At 37.4% G+C, this 11320-nt stretch overlaps 2 protein-coding genes across 3 annotated transcripts in view; one reads left to right on the top strand and one right to left on the bottom strand.

Annotated features, from left to right (window-relative positions):
- The window catches only part of LOC140162879 (huntingtin-like), a 116672-nt gene that overhangs the window by 75431 nt on the left and 29921 nt on the right, over window positions 1-11320 (top strand).
- LOC140162878 (uncharacterized) lies at window positions 943-9829 on the bottom strand. Of its 2 annotated transcripts, none has more exons than XM_072186181.1 (4): window positions 9431-9829; window positions 8837-9074; window positions 3179-3322; window positions 943-1754 (listed from the first exon to the last, which is right to left on the bottom strand). In XM_072186181.1, exons 1-4 carry the CDS (start codon window positions 9692-9694, stop codon window positions 1459-1461), a joined length of 942 nt encoding a protein of 313 aa, XP_072042282.1. In that variant the 5' UTR covers window positions 9695-9829; the 3' UTR covers window positions 943-1458. The 2 variants fall into 2 exon arrangements, with proteins under 2 accessions (XP_072042282.1, XP_072042283.1); XM_072186182.1 differs by having other exon boundaries at window positions 8855-9074.

Here is an 11320-nt window from a genome sequence, read left to right as displayed (position 1 = left end):
CATGAATCCATCCTGAAGAGGACACTTCTTGAGCACTGTAAGGTACAAGAAGTCGATGACCTATTCACAAATGAGGATGTTCTACTACAATCTGGACTCCTCCCATGAATGTAATCGGAGAGTCATCACCTTGCCAGTAGATTGGCCCAGTTTTACAGAATCCATCACTCGTCAGTGGTGTTATGGTTTACACAGTAGAAGATCGTCCCAAAACAGCTTTCTTATGCCGATATATAATTTGTTTGCTCAACTTGTACACATGCCTCTGTGGCCTAGTGCATTGTGTATATTCTTCCTTGATGGTCTAGTTGATGTTTGCATGGCCGATTCATCACATTTATGTCGCCTGTCCAAACTTAATATTCATGTATATGAACTCACACTTGTGATTACTTAGCAATCTTGTACATATTGCCTCTTGTATATGATTGCTTTACATTATGTATTTTTGTGTAGAATTTAGCTAATTGTTATGTATGTATCTTGCACTGAAGTACCAGTATTTGTATTTTGATATGATATTTTTAATATTTAATGGGTGCACCCTGCCATGTCCATCCCTACATAAGCATGTTCTATTATGATAACGAACTAATACTTGTTAACGCATCTTGTTTACTGCGAACTACATAAATGATTGTTTTTTGGTATGGATCCTTCAACAGAGCATCTGTCTTCGAAGGGGTGCGCCTGAAAAAAGAGGCGGGAAGTCCAACCTACTACTACTACTACTACTATAGCTATGAATAGACACATTTCAGACTGTAACTCAGAATGCAATTTGCCGAGTTTACAGCTCATTCGTAGTGTCCACTCACATATTTGGTCACAGTAAACTCTGTTAATTAGATGATTAAAGGAAGTGTCCGGTAATCACAACATTAAGCCTTATATGTTAGAAAAATAATTATCAAGCACGAATCACATGGTTTTATTTCAAACAAACTCATATTAACCATAAAAACGAATAAAAACATCCATCTCTCAACACGCGATATTCAAAATTCCCGCGCCGAAATTGTCTAGAGCAGTGACGTCCCCATAGTTCAATGAAGCCTGTCGACAACTGAGCACAAATAACCATGACGTCACTGCTCTAGAACATTTCGGCGCGGGAATTTTGAATATCGCATGTTGAGAGACGGCTGTTTTTATTCGTTTTTATGGTTAATATGAGTTTGTTTGAAATAAAACCATGTGATTCGTGCTTGATAATTATTTTTCTAACATATAAGACCTAATGTTGTGATTGCCGGACACTTCCTTTAACTATCATTTTTTGTTGTTGTTGAAAGGGATTCAATCATATTTCAATGTTGTCAAACACTGTTTAACAACATGCTCAGGCAGCCCTCGTGAAGTAAACCATGTAGCCATGGACACATCATTCCCTAAATCAACATTACTATAGATACGAGTCACCCTGAAACTATGTATAAAGAAACCATCCAGCCATCTTCAACATCCCCACTTTTGTCGCAGTGTATCCATACTTTCCCTGTTACCACAATTGTCCAACGCTTCTAGGAGAACTTCCTTAGTTGCTTTAGGTCCATTCTGCTTACGCCATTCCAGCAACACCGCCACTGATTTACCCCATACATTGTCTCCCTCTACGCTGAATTCGGCTGCCTCTATCGTATCCTCTGATAGGCCCAGGTATACATATAACCTCTTCATATCCCTTGGGTTGACCTCATTGGCCATGTCAAGGATTTCTCTGTCAGAGGGTAACATTCCACCCTTGTAAGATTCTGTAAGAATGTGAATAATAATCAAGTATGGTTAATTTCTATATTTTATAATGATTGATTTCAAAAGATGCCCCTGTAGCTGTAAAATAGGTTTAAAAAAAATAGGTAGGCTGTAAAAAAATTTGCACCTGTAAATTATGATCATATACCATTTAAAATCCACATTCCTCCTGTGGAAGATTTTGGAAATATCTTCCACAGAGGGAGTATGCATTTCAAATGGAATTAGCACATCAACCAACTCAATTTGAAAATCATCCTCCCTCTATGGAAGATTCCAAGTTGAATCGTTATCAGAGGGTGTATGACTTGAAATAGAGCTGCCTAATGTGCTCATTCAATTTGAAATTCATACTCCCTCTGTGGAACATATTTTGAAAATCTTCCACAGGGGTAGTGTGGATTTTAAATGGAATAGGCCAATGTAGCATTAATATTGTTATATCATATTGCACATTTCATACGAACTCTTTGTGAAGTCTCCTATGAATTTCAAATTCTCACTGATAAAAGATGGAGTACAATCTCAAAATTCCAAGGTAGGATTTTAAACAGGAATTAAAATTCCTGTACTGACTGATGCGTTTGGATCAAAAGTTTTAAATGTCAGTCAGTATAGGAATGTCATGGGGGAACATTGAACAATAATGAACATTGCTATTAGTTTTTAAAAAAAATAAACATCCCAAAAAGGAGGATGGAAAAGTGGACTTACATGGCAAATAATTAGGGATGGGAACATAAAATGTATGTACTGTTAAACGCATGCATGATCCATTAAACGTTTTGCAATTGCGGTCACTTGACATGTAACACGCAAGTTGTTTTCAACCTTCAATTTTCCATTCCTCTATGCTAAACAACAATTGAAAGTAACGAAATCTGAACAGAAGCTTGCTCAAAACATTCATCCTTTAACAATAATACGTCATAATAATGCATAGTCAGCAATCGAATTCGACGGTATCGCATCGCAAAATGCGATGCAATTTCCATCAACTGCTATGCACTTTTCCAAAATGCATAGCTAAAAGTGCTATACTGCTATGCAAACATGTGTTTTGCATAGCACAAACTGTGATGCAAAAAAATTGACTGAATTTGAACCCTGTGCATAGTTTCTGACATGTTAGGGCTGTGCTGTTGCCTTCGCAAATTTTACCTTGTGTACAGCACAATTGGAACTAGCATGACCTGTTAGAAATTCCTGTTTTGCACCGTACCTATCGTGTATCGTATTTCAACTTGACATTGATGCATGGTAATACGTTAAATGCACGCATCACTGATGCGTTAAACGTTTGAGGAAATAACACATCCCGTTCAAAGGATATGGTATAGTCTACATTCCTTGCCCAAAGTTCTGATGCAATCTGTATATATTCCATCAGTACTAAGTCTTGTAATTGTTGTCATCGGCTTACCATGCCCTTGATGACCGAACGCCTCCTCCCACCCCCGCTTTTCTCTCTGAACCTTCATATCGTCCCTGTCTGTGAGTTTGACCAAATTTGACTCTTGAATGATTTCGTTCTCAGATATTTTCGATCTACCTGCTTCATAAGATTCTGAAAAGATTAAAATGATATAATACAAATTGGGACATCATGATTAGATCAATGTGGGTTCAAATTATATATACTGTCACCTAGACTTCATAATAATATTGCAGAATACGGCATACCTTCGCATCATTTGCTATTTTCAATGATCAGGACCACAATTGGCTTGCTAATTGTGCTAATTTTTCACATTTATGCCAGCTGAAAATGTTCTATTTTTTTAGATCCACCAAAAGAGTTTGCAACCTCAACACAAATCAATTGAGATTGTCCATTCTCAGCTTAGGCAGGGCATATTAAAGCCATATTATAACATTTGCTAACATAACGCTGGTTATGTTAGCTAACATAATTCTGGTTTTTACACGATTGTAATGTACTTTAGTCAATAAAGATACTCTTTTAGGGTGAAAAATCTTGTGTGTGTCCTCGTTTGTCGGCAAACACGTGACGCACCGAGGATCGTACCGTGACATACAACCAAGGGGAGTAACATGCATGGGCGCTAGTAGTAAATTCCAATTTTCTATGCTTTACCTCACTTGTTCGGCTCAAAATTAAAAGGGACATATCTTACAGTAAAAGCTAATATTTTATGGAAAATAAATAAATACTAATCCATTTGTACAGAAATGTTATAATATGGCTTTAACTTCCCTAGCTGGCACCAAAGTGTATTAATGTGGATAGTGAATTGAATATTATGAGCTATTCTATTACCCCCACGACCCATTATTCAAAATCGCGCACTGTGATTTGTTGAAACGCGTCATGTGACAGACCATTAATTAACGATAAAGTGTCAAGGGCAACGAATTTTATGTTCTTCTATTATCACAACGCACAGCAGAGCGCACAGCACACCTGCTTATGTTGGGGAGAATGGAATGTCAGGGGTGTGTTATTGTATGTGCATACCTGCTTATAGGGGAGAATGGAATGTTAGGTTGTGTTATTGGAATGTGCATACGCTTTGGCTACGCGTATCACAAGTTTTTCCCTCTAATACGCTCTATAGGATTAATCTTTTCGCTCTTTAAACATCGCCATCTATCGGTATAAACGATGTACGTCTAATTGCCTTCAATCTATAGTTAGTGGTCGCTCATGATTATAACCGCAGAGAACCTTTTGTTACTTAAGGAAAGTGCTCTATAGGCCTATGTGATTGATTGCATATCGATAATTCGCGGCTTGGCGACTGATTGTAGATCACTATGAATCGGAGGAGCCTTTTGTAAGCTATTTGACCCCGATCTTATTGTTAGAATACAATAGCTACCTTCTGATTACGTTTCCATATCAGGCCAAAAGGATGTATGCTTTGTGTCAGATGTATGTACTGTACTTCTTTTGTCGTGGTATGAAATTAGAGACCAAAAGTCCCGAAGCTTTATTATAAAAAGTACAGATAAAACGCATTCTTCTTTTGGATATTTGAGACAAGAACTATTTTGTGTGCAAGATAACACAGATAGATTTTCTTTTGAGACTTTAAATTCCTTGTAAATCGTCAGTTTTACCGAGGTTTGTTGTAATTTTTCGTTTCCATGAAAGTGGTCAAGAAAAAGTTAAAAAATATCACATTTTTGGCCGGCAAATTAAAATTTTATTCAGGCTATCTTGCAGCTTCGACTTTAAAGTAAAGATATATGTGGGACATTTCATATTTCTTTGAGGAGTTTTCTAAATATTTATGTCAAAAAGATCATGGTTCAATACAAAACAATCACCAAAAATATTCACTTGCCAACTTGATATCATTTATTTTGAAGACGGTCCCTGCATGCATGCGTACATGGGTGCAGGCAGCTAGTCTCTGTTCGAGACGACAAGTATCTATTAAAGTTATTTATGTTCATACAAATGGGATACAAACAGGGCAAGAAAGTTGTTCTTCGGATTCCTATATATTTAATTTCAAGGTGTTTAGTAAACATATGTTATTCTCCGGGTTATTCTTAGCGGGCTTATTTTCAAATAGTCAAGTTTTATGTGGCAGTTTTGCAAACATTTCACATTAAATCTTTTCAAAAACGAAGAGAGACTTGTTTCGGTCTATAATTGTATTTTTTTCAATGCATTAGGGACGCACCATTTGATATCAAGGTTGGGGGGGGGCTAGGTCGTGACAATTTTTTTAGTAGGCCTACCTCGGTGCAGCAATTTTTAGCACCTCGATAAAGCAAATATAGTTTTACATTTTGTAGCACCTAAATTTCGTGTAGCACGAAAAAAACGTTCTTCTTATGTTAAAATGAGTTCATATCAGGGGCGTAGTCAGCTTTCGTGGTCAGAGGTGAAAAAAGTAAAGGTTTTTAAAAAAAAAAAAAAAATAATCATCAATTTGAACCGGTATTATTGATGGGATATGTACATATACCGATTTTTTTTTTGTGTCTGTAGGGCCTCCAAAAACCGGGCCAAAACGATTTTATTGAGACAATGCGCGCGCAACAATTTGGTATTTTACATTCCTTTTGGTCATTTGGTGCATGATCGGGTAATTTTGGTAGGAAACAGACTCCTTGCCCTTTCTTTTCCTATGCCTTCCGATTTCTTTCATTTTTGATATCGGGCACTCTTTTCAGGGAGCACTCTGCCCCGCTGGTTAGTAGGCCTCACGCTTCTTGTTCAAATGGTGAGTTTTAGCATGTTTTTTTTTCATGAATTTTTTCAAAGGATTATTTTCTTCAAAATAATAGATTCATGTGAGGATATCTCGCCAAAACCATACTCGGATCCATCCCCACATATGGCTCCCATCATCACGTGGCATAGATTTCTTTTTGACTTTGGGGTGGACTCTGGTGAAAATCTTTGAAGTGGGTGAATTTTCGCTCACAGAATAACTTTTCACAAACAAATGCTAACAAAATACTTGCCAGTTTGAAGCTAAAATAAATATATCTGATGAAAAATGGAGCACCCTTGCCACCAAATCTTTTTTCTGGTCCGAGGTGGAGCAATTTTTTTTTTTTTTGGGGGGGTCTGAGGTGAAGCAATTTTTTTTGATCAGATGGCACGGCGTGACAATTTTTTTTCCAAAAAACACCCAGCCCCCCACCTTCGTATCTAATGGTGCGTCCCTTATATAGGTTTATACAAGACATGCATAGTGTTGTATTTTTTTATTCGACATCAAGTGATTACATAACTTGGGTCACGGCCGGTCGCTCGTTGCATCAATCAAAGAAGTTTAGTCAGACTAATTCGGGAGACCACTCCCACTTTGGAGGTGACGCGTACTAGTATGTAGGGCTGTTAAGACCCCTCCCCCCTTTTTCAGCATCGCTGTCACCCAAAGACCCTATATTTTTTACGAGCACATGCTCTGTCACCCGAAGACACCCTATTGTTCCATTCGATCTGTCACCCAAAGACCAGTGCCGCACCGGGATGAGGCCGGTGCAGGGGAGGGGGTGATGTGATGCACTAGTACTTATCCCAGGGTGTTGAATTATAGGGCGAGCCTTTTTGGCGGGACAAGGGGGGAGCAAATATTGGCACAGGTATAGGTATTTGCACCGTTTCGATATTGCGACCTAAAATGTGATGTAGAAACATGTCAGGATAGGCCTAAATTCAAATGGTATAAGGGGAATATTTTTGGCATGTCAAAATATTTTGATGCATAGGCCTAATAGTAGCCATGAATAATCTTTACCTATTAAAACCAAAAGGAACTGTTTTTGGGTCACTATGTTTGAAAAAATCGTTTTGATTAACGAAAGATGTAGCTCGAAATACTAAAAATGCCATTTTGCGAATTTAATAATTGCGAACCGGGCTGGAACAAGTAAAATGGGGACTTTTGGAGTTGCGAACAGTCAAAATCAAGGGTCTTTCTTGGCTTTTGGTTGAAAATCCCAGAAATATGAGGAATGAGCAATTTTGAGGTCTTTTAGAGCTAACTTTATCAAAATCAAGGGTCTTTCGGAGTTCTATTTTGGGAAAATATGGAAGGTCTTTCAGAGCTGCGAAATCCTAAAAGGGGGGTCTTTCCGGGGGAGCATACCCGTATGGTCATTTGTGTTAAGTGCCCTTCCCCCCGTGATTACAATGCATTTGCCACTTCCGAAAGGAACTGCATAGTTAAGGTTCATTATTGATTGGAGATTCAGTAGGCCCTATAAAGAGACAAGTAAGTAGCATTACGGTGCATGCGCTTTTAAAATTCCGTAATCAATAAGAGCTAATATTAGTATAATGAACAAAATCATTTCTGACAGAACAACGGATAGCACAGTAGTATAAGCGCTCGACTGTGAAACCGGAGGTTGAGGGTTCGAACCCGCAGAATTTTAATTCAGATAATTTTCTTTTCTTTCGTGAAGAATAATAATAATTGAATCCGTCTTATAAAATTTAACATAGTGTAGTAGAATCATGGATAGGCCTATGTGTTATCAGATATGATCTTCTGTAGATTACCATATCAAAAGAATTTTGTAGTTTTATCAAGCAAGTTTCTAAGTGTGCCCCTAATCGTGGTTTGTATAGAATTGAGGCTATAGCTTTGTTTGCGAGTAACCAATGACAGAGCCGCTACGATATTAATTGAAAACAGGTCACCGCTCGGAGGCGCTGCATTTAAGACGCAGCCTAAAAAGTTTATTACGGGACAAAACAAATGTGGTATGTGCTCGATCTTGAGGTAAACAACTTGAAATATTTGGGCAAAAAATTTGATATTTTCTCTTTAAATCACACTATTTTGTGGTAATAGAATAGAAATAAAGGGTGCAGCATTATCCTTTACGCAAATAATGTGTACTGGCAGTAAAAAGCGCTTTAAATAATGAGTTCGCTGCGCCTCAACCATTATTTACGCTTTTACTGCCTCGACACATTATTTTTGTGTAAAGGATCATGCATTACCCTTTATTTCTTAAGTATATGGCAAGCTGTATGCGGGGAAATCAAATTCCTATTATAATTCATTATCCTCACTGGGATAAACTATAATTATATATGGCAAGCTGTATGCGGGGAAATCAAATTCCTATTATAATTCATTATCCTCACTGGGATAAACTATAATTATATATGGCAAGCTGTATGCGGGGAAATCAAATTCCTATTATAATTCATTATCCTCACTGGGATAAACTATAATTATATATGGCAAGCTGTATGCGGGGAAATCAAATTCCTATTATAATTCATTATCCTCACTGGGATAAACTATAATTATATATGGCAAGCTGTATGCGGGAAATCAAATTCCTATTATAATTCATTATCCTCACTGGGATAAACTATAATTATATATGGCAAGCTGTATGCGGGGAAATCAAATTCCTATTATAATTCATTATCCTCACTGGGATAAACTATAATTATATATGGCAAGCTGTATGCGGGAAATCAAATTCTATTATAATTCATTATCCTCACTGGGATAAACTATAATTATATATGGCAAGCTGTATGCGGGGAAATCAAATTCCTATTATAATTCATTATCCTCACTGGGATAAACTCTAATTATATATTATGTAGCATCTATCAGATTACCAGATCCATGCTGCTGACCAAACTCCTTCTCATTGGGGTCAACAGTGAAATGCTGTTGTCCATTTGCCTCCGAGTCAGCAGTTGTCATCTGACTTGCCTCCGAGTCAGCAGTTGACATCTGACTTGCCTCTGCCTCCGCAGTTGACATCTGACTTGCCTCTGTCTCAGCAGTTGACATCTGACTTGCCTCTGTCTCAGCAGTAGACATCTGACTTGCCTCTGCCTCCGCAGTTGTCAACTGGTAAAATCAATTCAAAAATGGAAACAAAGAGTTTTTAGGTCAACAAAAAAATTATCTTGAATGTTTGTGCATGTAGCTTTGAAAGCTATGAAAACTAGCTTTGAAAATATTCTAACCCATATATTCATAATTTTTCCATGTTTCAAGAATGTTGTTCCTTAGCCATTTAGTTGAAATTTTGCAGACAATTGCAAGAAGGATGAATAAATAATATCTGAAAAAATGGCGGTGTTTTGTTGTAACATTGCAAAATGCAGTCCATTTTCTGCATAACCTTTTTACGGGATGTTGTATAGATCTTCATCTACTAGGAACAAAAACTCATTCAGTTCTTTCTTCCCAAATAAACTTACCATCAACATCACCTGCGTCATTGTAGGCCTCATCTTCCAGTTTGGTTCCCAGCATTTTGTCATCAAATCTCGGATTGTTTTGGGGCAGTTGAGGGGAATTTTGGGCCGTTCCTTATTTTGACATATCCTCCAGATGAGATTAGCAGGTATCTTGCAATCTTCAAATGGAATATCTGTGGTCCAAAGTTCCCAAACAACAACTCCATAGGCGTGAATATCGTATGTAGGAGAAAGGATGTCGTCCTGAAAAAGTTCTGGTGCCATCCATGGATAAGATGCCGTTGTGTTGCTCTGCTCAACGTGACATCTATGTTTTTGGCCAAGCCAAAATCACACAACTTCAAGATGTTGCCGCCAGTGATCAAGTAGTTCGGGATTTAATGTCTTTGTGAACCACGCCCATCGCTTAAGTCGCTGATAGGCCTTGCGGCCTGCTTTGCCCAGTCGTAAAACATTGGACCTAAATGTGTGCCTCTGTGCGTATTAAGATACGACCGAAGTGACCCACCGTGGCACATCTCGAGAATCAGGTAGATTTCTACGTCATCTTCAACTTCACCAAGTAACTTCACAATATGTGGATGGTCAAGTTGCTTTAGAAATCTAGCCTCATGTTCCGCTTCACTTTTACTTAACCTCTTGACTGCAACCTCCTGTTTTTCCCATAATGCTCTGTATACTATGCCAAAGCCTCCTTCAGCGATTCGTTCTACTAGCTTCAGTTTCTCTCGTGGAATTCTAGCATATGCCATGTTGACAAGTCAGTTTGCTTCAGAAAGTTGAAACCTGATGAGAATGATTAATGTATTAATAGTCCAGCTGTAGTTTTTTTTACCCTCGAAAATGTTGATCAATATTGATATAAAATTGGATCGATTGAGCCCATATTTATTGGTCGAGCTATGAGTTTTAAAATATTTTAAAACTCATAGTGAGACCAATAAATATTGGGCGTAAAGCATCCAATTTTATCATTATTATGTGTTGGATCCAATATTTTCACACACTTGGATTCATCAAAACATAATAATGATATAAAATTGGATTGATTGAGCCCATATTTATTGGTCGAGCTATGAGTTTTAAAATATTGGACGAGACGTAGTCGAGTCATGGCGAGACCAATAAATATTGGGCGAAAAGCATCAATTTTATCATTATTATGTGTTGGATCCAATATTTTCACACACTTGGATTCATCAAAACATAATAATGCAAAATATAGTTCATCATTTGCAGATTTCAGTCTCATTTTATTGGAGAACAGATCAGTAAATAATCGCTCAAAACAGATGATGCATTATTCATAATCATACAGCATATTGCACAGCAGGTAGATACACCGCAAAGCTACTCCCATTGCATGATCACATACAACTATATAGCACACAGCTCAAGCTAGGCATGCACAGAACAGTGCAGCCAGCTATGTTTACACACCAGGTTATGTTAAGTTCACAACCACTGACCTTGAAGCCTATCTGATCATTTCCACTTCCCAGGTATTTCCAATCACAATGCATATAATGCACGGAGCTGTCAAATTGAACATTGTCCATTGTGTTCGCCTGGTTATATTTTTGTGTTACAGGCTTGCTGTGTATTTTCATGTGATTTATTTATTATTTATTTATTAAAACCATGTCTATACAGGGTTACCCTTCAAATAAATCTGCTATTACAGGGGCCCTGTGTCATAAAATACAATGCACATACATATTGGTAGGATTATTAAGAGCACAAACTAGCTGCAAAACATTAAAATATGTTATTTAGTGTTGACAAAATATTTTACGAAAACGTTTGCTAACAAATATTTACAAAAGAACATTTTGAAAATATTTCAAAAATTTTTGTTCTAGTATTTTTTCACATAAATCATTTTAAGAA

The sequence above is a fragment of the Amphiura filiformis genome, chromosome 10 (genome assembly GCF_039555335.1).
Source record: "Amphiura filiformis chromosome 10, Afil_fr2py, whole genome shotgun sequence".
NCBI classification, from domain to species: Eukaryota; Metazoa; Echinodermata; class Ophiuroidea; order Amphilepidida; family Amphiuridae; genus Amphiura; species Amphiura filiformis.
This window is presented reverse-complemented; position numbering and strand designations above follow the sequence as displayed.